Source organism: Bufo gargarizans, chromosome 3 (assembly GCF_014858855.1).
Source record: "Bufo gargarizans isolate SCDJY-AF-19 chromosome 3, ASM1485885v1, whole genome shotgun sequence".
Classification (NCBI taxonomy): domain Eukaryota; kingdom Metazoa; phylum Chordata; class Amphibia; order Anura; family Bufonidae; genus Bufo; species Bufo gargarizans.
Window position 1 is genome coordinate 476,416,781 of NC_058082.1, and position 15,259 is coordinate 476,432,039.

The 15,259-nt window shown below is 42.7% G+C and overlaps 1 protein-coding gene across 1 annotated transcript in view; it reads left to right on the top strand.

Moving 5' to 3' along the window:
• Positions 1–671: 671 nt before the first annotated feature.
• LOC122930386 overlaps positions 672–15,259 on the top strand; it is a 77,661-nt gene continuing 63,073 nt past the window's right edge. Inside the window, exons 1-5 of the mRNA XM_044283746.1 lie at positions 672–744; positions 2,321–2,459; positions 3,443–3,585; positions 11,217–11,334; positions 14,903–15,031. Of these exons, the coding sequence (XP_044139681.1) occupies positions 679–744; positions 2,321–2,459; positions 3,443–3,585; positions 11,217–11,334; positions 14,903–15,031 (595 nt within the window). The 5' untranslated portion in view covers positions 672–678. The remainder of the gene's footprint in view (positions 745–2,320; positions 2,460–3,442; positions 3,586–11,216; positions 11,335–14,902; positions 15,032–15,259) is intronic.

Genomic DNA, 15,259 nt, shown 5'->3' on the forward strand with positions numbered 1-15,259 from the left:
ATGTGGGGAGCAGGAGCGACTCCGGAGAGTGGCGTAAGTATAATCTGAGGTGCCCGGGCATTAGGGGGGTCATTATAATAGGGACTGGATAACCCTTTTAAAGTGAAAACTAGTCCAGCCAGGGACTGGAGTAGTTTTTAAATTAGGGGCACGAACTGCCAGCGGTGCACTTAATTTATGACGTAGCCAGGCCTCATTATAAATTAGGCGCTTTCTCTGCTAGAACAGGGGGAAACAAAGGTCTTTGTAAATGACCCCCAGTGGGTGTCTATGAGAAATGGGCAACAATAGGGAAAAAAACACCAAACCCAGAGCATTTGGCGATAAAAAAAAAAAAAAGTGATCCTATGATGGATCTCAGTACCGGAAAGGAAAACGCTGATGTGCAAGTAGCCTTATCTGTTTGTAGATTTTAATGTATGGATTATGAGGTGGTTACATTAGCAATTACTGTATATGATACTGTTTTATCACTAAATATAGAGCGACGCGGGGCCTCTCTGTAGCCACAAATAAAGTCACTTTGTATGCTAGGCGCTTCCAGCAAACAATGGGTTAATAGTGTGTGTTCTTCCCATGCAAATCAGTGCAGGTATTCCCGGCCTGTGTGTCCTGCTGAGATTTGCATAGTTTGTTGTAGTAACCGGCGCGCTGGTGAGATACCAATCGGGGGAAGGCATGGCAGCGAGCTCTGCAAGTCTCTTGTGGCTGGAAAAAACAAGATCACAAATCCAAAATCTACAGGTACCGTAAATGAGTCTCTATAAGCCGACATAAACCACAGCCTCCTAAATAGTGATTGAATGTTCATAGAGAAGACCCTTACTTTTCTTGACACGGGATTCTGTGATTTTCCTAGAAATATTTTCCAGAAAAAGAATTAACAAGGGTTCTTAAACAGACAGGGGGTCATTTATCATAAACCGTATGACGGTCTATGATATCGTTGTGTGCTGCCAGAGGATGCACCTAATTTAGGATGAGGAACTTAATTAATCATAAATTTGGTGCATCCTCCAGCAGTCAGTGCACTTAAATTGAAATCTACACCAGCCCCTAGCTGCTGCAGATTTCAGTCTTCTTTTACACCAGAAAACTAGTATAAGAGTAGATAAATATGCCAGGCCCGCTACCGTGTCCCCTTTTTCAGCGAAGAAAAGCCACTTGCAAAAATATTTTGTATTTAAGTCACAAATACAGTGTTTGCAACTTTTTTATGCCAGAAAACTGCAATAGTGGGAATAATAAATTCCCCCATTGTTTATAAAGGGGCAACTGTACTGAACCCCGTCACTAATCAGGTGATATCTGAGTAATGGCATACTGTATGAGGCCACGAAAATTCATTCTAGATTACGGATTATCACAAGCGTGACGCTGCCCAGACGCAGGACCATGGCAGCCTGGCTGTAAACAGATGACCAACCTAAGACTGGTCCAACCACAGTACTAGAAGATCCTCTAGTGGGCCAGGGCTCTGATACAGAACTGTCCCCAAAGGTCAAGCAGAAGACAACCCCACTGGAGCTGACTATTGCCACCAAGGTCTTATATTTGATCTCCGAATAGCCCATTAGGCCTTATTGATGATATGCCCTACGTGTGCAGTGATGGCCACAACATTTGTTACACAATTAACCCTTTCAGGAGCAATGGTCGTGTAACCAACCGATTACGTTTACACGTGCCGATTCTATGATCTTATGAGCAGAATGGGAGGGGGATGATCTTACTAAAAGGGACATTTCCGTCCAAAAAGTTTTTTTAAACTGAGTATTAATAGAAAACTTTTTTTTTTTTTTTTTATAATTTTTTACTCAGTAATACTATGACATTGAAAATTTAATTATTGTCCTACTGTAGCAGTAGGCACAAAATTTGAATCCTCCTATGTAAATAGTTCGTCCATTGCTGTGTGGGGGAAGGTGTTATCTGCAAGGCGATCTTTATTTTTAATAGTAGGTCTAGAATTGGGATGGCAGTATGACAGTTCTATTGCTTTCTGGATAGGACTAGGTAAAGATGTCCACAGAAGAGAACTGCATATCAGTATGATGCTCTAATTGAGCCCCTTTATAGGAGGGCTCTGCCTGGCTGCAGTTAATGGAAAAATGTAACTGAGGCTATCTGCGTGCTAAAGGTCCAAGCAAACAGGAAGTTAATGACTCAGGACAGGAAGTAGAACAGATGCGACTTTAAAAAATGATATCCAGAAAACGTAATTAATGATTGTAGGTTGGGTAGAGGGCACCTATACTTATTATATTTATATTTGTAATATAATCCAATTGATTTTTCCTTTTTTTTTCCGCATTGATAGGAATGGAAGGATTTTACAAGTAAATTATATGATGCTGTACAACAACAGATGACTGAGAATAATATCAACTTCTTCAATGACCTGTCAGAAACAGAAAAGATATTTGTTCTCGACAAAGCAGCCAAAGCTGTAAAGTCAGGTATTGTCATTAACACTATGGCATGAGGCTTCTTGTATATGGCAGAGATGAGTGCACAGACCATCCATGGGCTACACTAAATCACTATGACTCTGTGTATGGCCTATGTCGGAGTATGAAATTACAGTAGAGACATCCAGATGTAAAGTAAACATCTATGAGTCTGAACGTTGGCTCTGTGCAGTATAGAGCATGTATGAAATAGCAATATGGCCATGTGCATGAGCCTTTATAATATTAACAAAGTACACAGTCAGGATGTTAAAGCGGTTTTCCAGGCTCCAAATCAGCTGCTTGCGACATCCACCGCTGACGGAATTAAGATAGGTCATCAGTATAAAACATTCAGAAAACCCCTTTAATATAATTTGTCAGAATGCAAGACTTTGGGGGTCATTTATCATGCTGAAATACGCCTATATTAGGCGTATTTCAGGCACAACTGCTATCTGCAATTTTAACCCCGCTCACACCAGGTCTAAAATTGTGGGAATAAATTAGCAGTGGGGCGGTGCTGGACTCCGAAGTAATGGGAGCGGCTGGGCTCCAACTGCCGGAGGGACGTGCCCTTGGGCTCCTTATTGAGGTACTTTATATATTAATAAAACCGATTTTATAGACCGAGTAAAAGACACAGGGCAGTAAAACTAGTGTATTTTAATGTACATCGTGGAGACTAATGTGGTGATGTTATTAGCTCAGTAAGTAAAATCCAGGTAACAGTCTTCCTTTAAGACCAACATCTAAAACTCTGGTCTTAATAAATGTACCCCTATAAGTTTGCCCCCACTTCATATAAAGTATACTAAATGTTATCCAATCAAACGTTTGTTGTAAGATGATGACATGCTATTAGTGGCCAGTAGAAGCCAGGACTGTCCTTTGATGGAAGTATTATTTAGCAGTGTATGGTGGTATTTTTTGCAGTATTATCTTGGCAGTATGGACTGTAATACCAGCCCTCTCTCTTCTCTCACTTCCAGGTACTACTTACAGTGAACTATCAGCTCGCATCAGCTCCAGTTTGGAGGAAAATATACTTAGTTATGTGGCCCAGGAACAACGAGATGGTGTCATCCCAAGAAGTCAGTCACATGTGGTGGCTTCACACATTCAGGATGGAGTGGTAGGTGAAATGGTTTCTTCTAAATCACACAGTGGTGTTTGTCTGGCCGAATCCTGGCCTATTTGCCGGGTGACAGGTGGCTCTCCGCCGGACACCAATATAGTCAATGGGGCTGACGGGCCTTGCGGTAACATTTGGCAGTGCTGGATCCAGAGAGCTCCGGCAATCTGTTTCAGCAATGTGAAGCTAGCCTTAGTTTTTTTATTCCCTGCCTTGAAAGAGCCATAACTTTTTTACCTCTTGTTTTTTGCAGACAGGTTGTACTTTCTAATGGCACAGATTAATATTCCATACAATGTATTGGAAAGCTGAATTTTTTTTTTCACAATGGGGTAGAACTAAGAAAAAACAAAAACTATGCCATTGTTTTGCGTTGACAGCATTTATTGGGCAGTATAAATAATGTCATCTATATTTTACCGGTCAGTACAATTACAGTAATACCAAATTTATATAGTTATGAAAAGAGAGGTTTGTCCAGCTTGTAGTTGTGGTAATCCAAAAGGCTTTTTATTCAATATTCAATATAAAATCCAGGTACAAGAATGCAGAGTCTACATGTTTCGGGCACAATTCAGTCTTAGCCCTTACTCATGACGTTTCAAATACACTGTCAAGTTAACCTTTATAGGGAGGAGGGAGAGCTCCCTCACCTGAGACAATCAGGCTGAAGATCAACCCCTCCCCTCCACAAAGGTGTACATAGATAAAAACATACCAAAAAAGAATTTATATAAAAAAACAAATTACAGAAGTTGGGAGAAAAAAAGAGAGATAAATTAACAAAGTGTCAAGCAGTGTTATAAATTTGTATTCCCAAATTCTTCTAGCTTTTTGGGATTTGAAGTTACCTTTTAATATGAGTACTTTCATATGTTCTACATTGTGTCCTGGGCTACAGAAATGCTTAGCCACAGGAAAGTGTAGCTTCTTCTCTTTGATTGTGTGGCGGTGGGACCTCATCCTTGCATTGAGTCTCTGTCCTGTTTCTCCAACGTAGAGGCCTCTAACAGGACATTTAGTGCAGAGAATCAGATAAACAACATTAGATGTAGAACATGCGAATGTCCCAGGGATCCTATATTCCTGCTGTGTGTTTGAATGTCCCAGGGATCCTATATTCCTGCTGTGTGTTGGGGATCCGGATCTTATCTGTTGTCATTATATGGGAACAGGTTTTGCATCTGCTTATATTACAGGGATGGGTTTCCTGTGGTCACTGGCCTTGAACTTGATCTGATCAAAATGTTCCTTAGATTTGGAGGTTGTCGGTAAGCTAGTAAGGGGGGGGTCTGGGAAGATTGTTTTTAGTCGTTCATCCTTACGTAGGACATGATGTAATTTTTTGGCAGTTTTCCTCAGTACCTCTAGTTGTGGGTTGTAAGTCACAACCAGAGGTATGCGCTGGTTCTGTTTCTTTTCATTGTATTGGAGAAGTTGACTTCTGGGGATCTTGGTGGCTCTTGTGATCTGATCTTCAATTGAAGCAGGATGGTAGCACTGGTGTAAAAATGTCCTTTTCAGATATTGTAAATGCTCATCCCTGTCTAATGGGCTGGAGCAGATTCGGTTATATCTGACGGCTTGACTATAGATGATGGACTTTTTAATATGTTTGGAGTGGAAGCTGTCCCATGTGAGGTATGTAGGCCGATCAATAGGTTTCCGATACAGGGATGTCTGTATTGAGCTGTCTTGAAGTTTTATGGTGGTGTCCAGAAAGCTGACTTCTGTGTGGGAATAGTTGAGGGTCAGGTTTATGGTGGGATGGAATTTGTTGAATTGTTCTTGAAATTTTATCAGTTCATGTTCAGAGTTGGTCCAGATTATTAGGATGTCATCAATGAAACGAAACCAAAAAGTCATTTTCCAGTTTTGCCATGAACAGATTTGTATATTGCGGTGCCATTCTACTGCCCATGGCGGTCCCAGTACACTGTAAATATATCTCCTTGTCAAAAGAGAAATAGTTATGGGTGAGGATGAATTTGGTCAGTTGTAGTACAGACTCTGAGACGATCCCATTCGCCTCCAAGTATACTCGGCAAGCAGTTAATCCATCATTGTGCGGGATATTTTGAATACAAGGATTCCACATCCATGGTTGCCAAGATTGTGCCTTTTGGGAGGGGACCTATGGCTGACAGTTTGTTCAATAAGTAAGTGGTGTCCTGTAGATAACTATTTGTGTTCCTCACTAATGGTTTCAGGATGCCCTCTATCCAACCTGAGATTTCTTCAGTGAGGGTTCCCACACCTGAAATGATCGGCCTCCCTGGATTCCCTGCTGTATACTGTAGGATTAAATCCAGTTTTTTGTTAAGACCTTGTGGCTGGCGACTTTCTAACCGGAAAATCCAATATGATTCTCTGTTTAAGAGTTTCCTTTTTCTGTCACCACCTCTTATTGGTTTTTTAACCTTTTCAATACCTTGTACTGACATATAGGAGACATCACCACCATGTACCATAGCAAAATGGAGGCTTGCCGCAGATATATTGCGGTTCTCATGGTGCGGTATGTCTGATATATGTTTTCTAATGCGTGTTTTTATTGCGTTTGTTGTACATCCTACATATTGTAACATGCAACTTGTGCATGTTATACAATAAATCGCATAGGTAGTATTGCAGTTTAAAAAGGATTTTATTTTGAAAACCTGGCCATTAGTGCTAGATTCAAAACTGTGACAGATTTTCATGTGTCTGCAGCAGGTGCAAATGGAGTGACCACATTTATAATTTCCTTTTGTTGACAGCCATGTGCTCTGTGTTGTTCTAGATTTTTCATTTTTAAAGAGAGATGGGCTCACAGAACTGGCTACGGTGGGTGCCTTCCGTGCTGCACATTTGATGCCTTTTTGTGCCATTGTTCCCCATTTTTTGTCACATGCTAGCACTGGGAAGTGCTTTTTAACAATGTTACAAATTTGGGTATATTCATTACTATATTGTGTGACAAAAATGTTTTTCTTTTCACATTTAGGGCTTTTTCACACCTGCGTTCTTTTCTTCCGGCATAGAGTTCCGTCGTCGGGGCTCTATGCCGGAAGAATCCTGATCAGGATTATCCTAATGCATTCTGAATGGAGAGAAATCCGTTCAGGATGCATCAGGATGTCTTCAGTTCAGGACCGGAACGTTTTTTGGCCGGAGAAAATACTGCAGCATGCTGCGCTTTTTGCTCCGGCCAAAAATCCTGAAGACTTGCCGCAAGGCCGGATCCGGAATGAATGCCCATTGAAAGGCATTAATCCGGATCCGGCCTTAAGCTAAACGTCGTTTCGGCGCATTGCCGGATCCGACGTTTAGCTTTTTCTGAATGGTTGCCATGGCTGCCAGGACGCTAAAGTCCAGGCAGCCATGGTAAAGTTTAGCGGGGAGCAGGGGAGCAGCATACTTACCGTCCGTGCGGCTCCCGGGGCGCTCCAGAGTGACGTCAGGGCGCCCCACGCGCATGGATGACGTGATCGCATGGCACGTCATCCATGCGCATGGGGCGCTCTGAGCTCATTCTGGAGCGCCCCGGGAGCCGCGCGGACTGTAAGTATACCGCTCCCCACTACTACTATGGCAACCAGGACTTTAATAGCGTCCTGGCTGCCATAGTAACACTGAAAGCATTTTGAAGACGTGTGCTTTCAGTACACTTGCGTTTTTCCAGATCCGGCGTGTAATTCCGGCAAGTGGAGTACACGCCGGATCCGGACAATGCAAGTGTGAAAGAGGCCTTAGATATCTCTCTAGTTTTTTGTCCCTTTGTTCCTACATGTGTAGCTAGCAATGTGTTCCTGTTCATGTTTAGGATATCTCTGTTGCATTTTTTCATCATTTTTTCTGAGTATGCTCTGTGTGCCAATCTTTTTATAATATCTTGCACCTCTGTCTCATAGGCTGACTTTTCACTGCAGTTTCTTCTGGCCCTGATTAATTCTCCTTTGGGTATATTTCTGATAGTGTGGGTAGGATGGCATGACTTTGCATGTAATAATGTGTTGCCTGCTGTTGGTTTTCTGTATGTGCTGGTGTATATGGAGGCTGTGGCGGAGTCCCCCCTGAGACGGAGATCCAGGAATTCGATGTTCCTGGTGCTGTGTTGAACAGTAAATTGGATACCGTTCACACACGCATTCAGATATTCTGCAAAAGATGGTATGGCCGCCACATCACCAGACCAGATAAAGATCAGGTCATCGATGTAACGGCCATACCATCTTATGCTTTCTGAAAATAGGTTGGTGTCGATGAGGAGACAGCCCCTCTCCCAACATGCCATAAAAATATTAGCTAAGGAGGGAGAGAACTTGGCCCCTATCGACACCCCCGATGTCTGCAGGAAAAACATTCCATCAAACATGAAATAATTCCGTCTTAGGAGGAAGTCCACCACAGCCACCACATACTCTGAGCACCGTTAAAAAATTTCAGAAATTCTCCAAAAACCACACTAGAGAAATATTAACCAAGTTGTGGGGGATACTAGGGTAAAGTGCAACCACATCCGCTGTCACCCATGAGTATCCTTGGGACCACTCTAAATTTTGTACTGCTTGCAAAACCGATTTGGTTAAGAACACCTATATTAAATCCATGTAGTAACAGATCTTCTAATTCTTTCTGAAAGGAGGGGAGTGGGTCACCGGGTAAAGCGCTATAGATCTTATCATTATGTAGCATCTGATGAATAAGCGATCTATATAGTTCACTGTCCAGGATGACCACCGCTCCCCCCTTATCAGCCTGTTTCACAACAATATCATCCCTATTGCTAAGATTGCGCAATGCTAGGGATTCTTTTTTTGATAAATTGTTTGTACTTGAATTCTTATGTTGTGAAACAACAGAATTGTTCAGTGAGACCAAATCCCTCTCAACTAGTTCTTGAAATCTATCCAGCGCATGGCACCTGGATTGCACTGGATAGAAGTCACGGTTGGAAGGGTTAAAGTCTAACGAACAATGAACAGGGTTGGAAGGAGAACACATATTTCCCAATTCTAGTAGGTCATACACATGTAGCATTTCATTAAAGGACATACTGGCTGAATCAAATGTATGGTCTGGAATTGAAGTTTTATTAATGATCACTGGGTCTGAATCTACATTGGAGGTAAGCACACCGGCTGCAGCATCTCCCGGACTACACACCTGTGAGTCTATTGATTGGAAATGCTGCTGCAGAGTTAAGCTGCGAGCCAGTCTGTTTACGTCCAATATAGTTTTGTTCAAATCAAAATGACATGACGGCGCAAAAGTTGAACCTTTGCCCAAAACCTTGAGTTCATGTTCTGACAATAAGCAGACTGACAAATGTATTATTTGTAGTTCATTTTCCCCCTTCTGAATCTCGCGGGATAGCGGCGACTTACGGTGTCATCGACCTCCTCTGTGTTTTTTTTATAGTGTTATGTTTTAATGCATTTAGGGCTCATTTTTGCGTGGCAAGCTATAGGGGCAGTGTCAGAATGTGAAGGGACACCCCCCCAACTATTAACACCCAACTATTGCAGACAGTTTGAAGTACGCAACAAATCCCAGCACGTTTTGTGAAGAATCCAATCCAATATCCACCTCTAGCATGAGTAACAGCATAAATATTAACTTCCGATGCATTTCAGATAAAAAATATCCTTAATCATAGCTCAGCAGACTGTTTACAATTCATTCATAAACCTCTAGTAGGAATAATAGAGGAACAGCACAACATGCAGTTATAAGCAAAGATGGTCCAGAATCGTTATCTCATGCATAAGTAGTTCCTTAAAGGGCTGTCTCACGTCAGCAAATGGTATTTATCATGTAGATAAAGTTAATACAAGGTACTTCCTATATTTTTCGCACTTGATGATAAGACGCACCTAGGTTTTAGAGAAAGAAAATAAGAAAAAATATTTTTCATCAGACCTCCATGTCAAACCTCAAATTAAACCCCCATATCAGACCTCAGCTCAGGCCCCCATATCAAATCTCAGATGAGACCCACATATCAAACCTTTAAATCAGACCCCCATCTGACCTCCATGTCAGACCCCTATATCAGACCTCATAGCAGATCCCCTTTAGACCATGTGAGACCCCATATCAGACGTCATATTAGACCTCGTATTAGAACCCTATCCAGACCGTCTTTAATATTGATTGGACCCTGGGCAAGAATGCCAGATATGAGCCCCCCAATGCCATATATCAACCCCCCCAGTCTCATGTATCAGCCCCCAGTCTCTTGTATCAGCCCCCCAGCTTCATGTATCAGCCTCCCAGCCTCGTGTATCAGCCTCCCAGCCTCGTGTATCAGCCCCCCAGCCTTGTGTATAAGCCCCCCTAGCCTCGTGTATCAGCCCCCCCAGCCTCGTGTATCAGCCCCCCCAGCCTCGTGTATCAGCCCCCCCAGCCTCGTGTATCAGCCCCCCCAGCCTCGTGTATCAGCCCCCCCCAGCCTCATGTATCAGCCCACCCAGCCTCATGTATCAGCCCACCCAGTCTCATGTATCAGCCCACCCAGCCTCATGTATCAGCCCCCAGCCATCAGTGCAAATAAATAAATAAACAAATTACCTCTTCTGCTGCTCCTGGACGACCGCGCTCCTCACCACCAGGCTCTCTCTCTTCTTCCTGGACCAGGAAGCAGTGAGTACAGAGCTTTCACCGCTTCCCGGTCCTCTGGTACTATTCATTGCTTCCATAATGGAAGTGCTGATTAGTATTCACCCCATAAGACGCCGGGGGGAAATGCATCTTATGGGACGAAAAATAATTTGTGGGCAGTGGCCAGTGGGGCTCAAGAGGCAGCTGCCTTGGGCCCCCAAGGAGCAACTGGGCCCAGGGAAGCTGCCCCTTTTGCCCCGCGTTAAAGACGGCCCTGACCCCATCAGAACTAAAATAAGTTAACTTACCTCTCCTGCTCCACCGCTACTCTGCAGGTCCGGCTTTCCCTCCTGCACTCACCGCTCCCTGGTCTTCTCCAGGCCCACACTGCACTGTGACCTGACTCTGCGCAGCGTCAGGTCATAGTCTGCACACTACATCCTTACAGTGCAGCATGGGCCCAGAGAAGACCAGGGTGCGGTAATTACAGTCAGCTCTTGAAGCGCATCACACAGCACATTCCCCGCGACAGCATACTAGTAAGCGCTTCCATAACTAGTATATGGTTTATAGAGCACCACTATTTTTCCCACAATTTTTGGGAAAAAGGTGCCTCTCTAAAGAAAAGAAATAAGGTACTAATGTATTGTGATCATCCACATGTCCTCTTTTGCTGGATTAATTAATTTTTCATCACATTATACACTGCTAATATCCAGGGGTTATGACCACCATACAGTCCAGCAGTGGTGGTCGTGCTTACACACTATAAAAAAAAGCTTTGGCCTGTGAGCACTCCCAAGGTACTGGCCACCAGAGAGGCCACCACTTTTTCCTATAGTATGCAAGCACGTCCACCGCTGCTTGATTGCAGGGTGGTCGTAACCCCTGGATACAAACAGTGTATAATGCAATAAAGAGTTCAAAAAGAAGAATGTGTAATATTGATATTAAACATAAAATATACATTTATGGTTAGTATATTTTACCCACAAAATGATTTTGTATCTGTTTTTTCACACTATACATTACATTTTTTTTGCTAGATCAATATATTAGAAAACAGACCAAGCATGAAGGTAAAACTGCATGCACTTCTAAATCAGCCCATACCGGACACACTCCGAACTTTGGCCTGGAAATTGCAATTAGCCAACACAAAAGGTAATGACGGGATAACTGTAAATGGATTGATAACTTTTTTTCAGCTTTTTTAACTTCTCTTCTAATTATTTATAGTATATTGTTATTTACCTATGTATAAGTTTATAACAGGATATGTGGTGGGCAGAAAGTTTGAGCACTTGTCCACACCAACCCATCAGATACTGGATTAGATTTTTTCATAAATAAAAAAATAAATAAATGCTATAATTTCACTATGGGCAGCATTTTTGTTCACTTCCTCTACTTCCAACTACTTTAAAAGCATCTCAGGCAATTGCTCATATCCTATAGGACCTGAGGACACTGTATGTTCATATAAGTCAGATTTGGTGCAGAAATGTTTGCAAAAATTTTACCCTTTTATTTGAATTGGGTTTGTAAGAATCACATGGATATCCTGCAGAAAAAAATCCTTAGGCCTCATGCACACGACCGTTGTGTGCATCCGTGGCCGTTGTGCCGTTTTCAGTTTTTTTTCACTGACCCATTGACTTTCAATGGGTCCGTGGAAAAATCGGAAAATGCACCGTTTGGCAGCCGCATCCGTGATCCGTGTTTCCTGGCCGTGAAAAAAATATGACCTGTCCTATTTTTTTCACGGCCAACGGTTCACAGACCCATTCAAGTCAATGGGTCCGTGAAAAATCACGGATGCACACAAGATTGTCATCCGTGTCCGTGATCCGTGTCCGTTTTTTTCCTATCATTTCAATGGCAAACTTGACTTAGATTTTTTTTTCATTTTTCATGTCCGTGGATCCTCCAAAAAACAAGGAAGACCCACGGACGAAAAAACGGTCACGGATCACGGACCTACGGACCCCGTTTTTGCGGACCTTAAAAAAAAACGGTCGTGTGCATGAGGCCTAAGATGTATGAACCTGATTTCTGCAGTGAATCTGATACATGTAAATATACCCTAACATTCTATTTTGCATATGTTACCTTTAGGGCTCATGCACACAAACATGTTTTTTGTCCTCATCCGATCCGCATTTTTTGCGGATAGTATGTGGACCCATTTACTTCAATGGAATCGCTAAAGATGCAGACAGCACACCGTGTACTGTCCACATTAGTTTGTCTGTTCTGTGCCATCCGCAAAAATATGGAACATGTCCTACAGTATGTCCTATTCTTGTCTGCATTACAGACAGGGATAAGACTGTTCTATTATTTCCGTTCCACAAAATGACCCTTAAACACATCTGGATAGGTCACTTACCAATTCCTAAATCCATTCTAACATCCCTATGTATAAATGAAATACACATTACTTAGGCTGTGACCAGGGTCGTACACAAATCTTATTTACTATGGGTCCCCCTACCCCACCTGGATCACCAGTATGCATGCTTTCAAAGCTCCCAGGCAACACAGAGAGTAAATACTGTATTACACCTGCCGATTTTTCGGCAGATGATCGCTAACGACAGTTCCGTTAGTGATCATTTTGCAGATTAATACATTAATACTTCCGCCAATAGCCCAATGAACAAGCAAACGATCATCGGGCAATCCAAATCTTTTGACATTTTAAAAATGTTTTGCAGGCGGAGGATCGTGGTCTCTAATAACGATCTGCCGCCGGCAAACCACTACTGTATATAGCATGGGGACAAGCGATGGCATAGCGATAACTCCTCCACATGCTGCAGACGAGATCGCTACATATGTAATAGCAGCAGTCTCCTCCGTTAACGTGCAGGCGATTGCTGGGAGGGAATGCTTTTTTTTTTTTGCTTCCCCCCCAACAATCGTCCGCCACATCGGGCTGTGTAATACAGCCTTAATGCCCCAGAGTTCTGATGAATTTACATTTTAGTTTTTGGGTTTTATTGGGAGGAAAAAACTTGTAATTAAATGAAGTCTCTCTAGGCTTTATTACTTTATCTGACTTCTGTGTTGGAATAAGTATGTTTCTCATTCTGAACATCATATTTCTCAATGTACTGTATTTACACAATTTTTTATATATATATTTTTCAATTTTTTTTATATTTCAAGAGCTATAAATGTGTAATTTTCCTGTCCATGTAACCATATAAGGTCTTACTTTTACAAGTTGTAGTTTGTAATGGCACCATTTTGCAATACATATAATCTCTAATATTTTTTTTTTAACGGGATTACCCAACATTATATCAGACCTCACAGAGTGGCTGACCGACAGTGGTGATCATACTTACCTGGTCCCTGCCGCTGGGTTCAGTCTACACACCCCTGTTAAAATGTCAGGTTTCTGTGATGTAAAAAAATGAGACAAAGATAAATAATTTCAGAACTTTTTCCACCTTTAATGTGACCTATAAACTGCACAACTCAATTGAAAAACAAACTGAAATCTTTTAGGTAGAGGGAAGAAAAAAATATAAAAATAAAATAATATGGTTGCATAAGTGTGCACACCCTTAAACTAATACTTTGTTGAAGCACCTTTTGATTTTATTACAGCACTCAGTCTTTTTGGGTTTGAGTCTATCAGCTTGGCACATTTTGACTTGGCAAGATTTGCTCACTCTTCTTTGCAAAAATACTCCAAATCTGTCCGATTGCGAGGGCATCTCCTGTGCACAGCCCTCTTCAGATCACCCCAGATTTTCAATCGGATTCAGGTCTGGGCTCTGACTGGGCCATTCCAAAACTGGAAACATTTCTGAAATGATTTATCTTTGTCTCATTTGTGTATGTCTATACCTCTCAATCTCATTCATGGCAGTGCTGGTGCCTGACAGTGCTCCTCCCTCTAAAACCACCTAGATGCCGCAGTCCCTTTTGACTGTGACATCTAAGGCGTTAAACAGCCAGGATCTGCACTTCTGCCAGTTCGGGCCGTGAGGCTGGGTTCACACCTGAGCGTTTTACAGCGCGTTCCTACGCGCTGTAAAACGCTCAACAGGCAAGAACCAATGATTCCCTATGGGAATGGTTCACACCTGAGCGTTTTACAGCACGTACGATCGCGCTGTAAAACGCCCGACGCCCCAAGAAGTACATGAGCTTCTTTGGGGCGTCTTGTCGCGAGTTCCCGTACATAGACTTCAGCGGGAACGCGCGACAATGGGCGTTCGCTTGTCTCTGTATGCGCGATTGCAAACGCCTGGAGAATTGCGCATACAGATCGTTCCATCGCGAACGCTCAGGTGTGAACCCAGCGTTAGAGCAGGAGCCTGGCTGTTATGCGAGAGCCGAACTGCTCTTTGCTGCACGAGAGACCCATGCAGCATTTAAAATAGGCCAAACGCTTGTTCATCAGGTAATCGCTGTTGAAGCGGTCACCTAAATCGACATTTGCCTGCAGCAGATCGTGCTGTGTAAACAATGCCGACAAACAACGATTCTGTATGAGTGATAGCATTAGTGATCACTCCTCATACTGTGGAAGAGATCACTGCATGTGAAATGCAGCGGTCTTTTTCACTGAAGAGCAGGCGATTGTCGGGATGGAGTGCAACCTTCCTGACAATCTACAGGGACCTTTAAGGATGTTCAGTTCACACTTGAAATGCTAAGTCCTATGATTTGTAACAAGAATGCTATCTTATTATCTGTGCTGTTCTCACAGCCCGCATGGAATATCTGTCACACGTGTCCTTGAACAAGGCCCGATCTGTACTAGACCGAGAGATAGCTCTACATTGTGAGGCTCTGCTCTCAGCGGAACAGACATTTCAAAACCTGAAAGATATCAAGGGTAAGTGTTGTATAGAGTAAGACTGGATCAACTGGATGAGTGATGGGGACAGATAGTTTACAGGGTAACCTGCTCGGATCACCAGAGGTCAGATTTAGGGCTCATGCACACAAATCTATTTTGTTTCTGTGTCCGCTCCGTTTTTTTGCAGATAGGATGCGGACACAGTCATTTCAATGGGTCCACAAAAAATGTGGACAGCACACCATATGCTGTCTGCATCTGTAT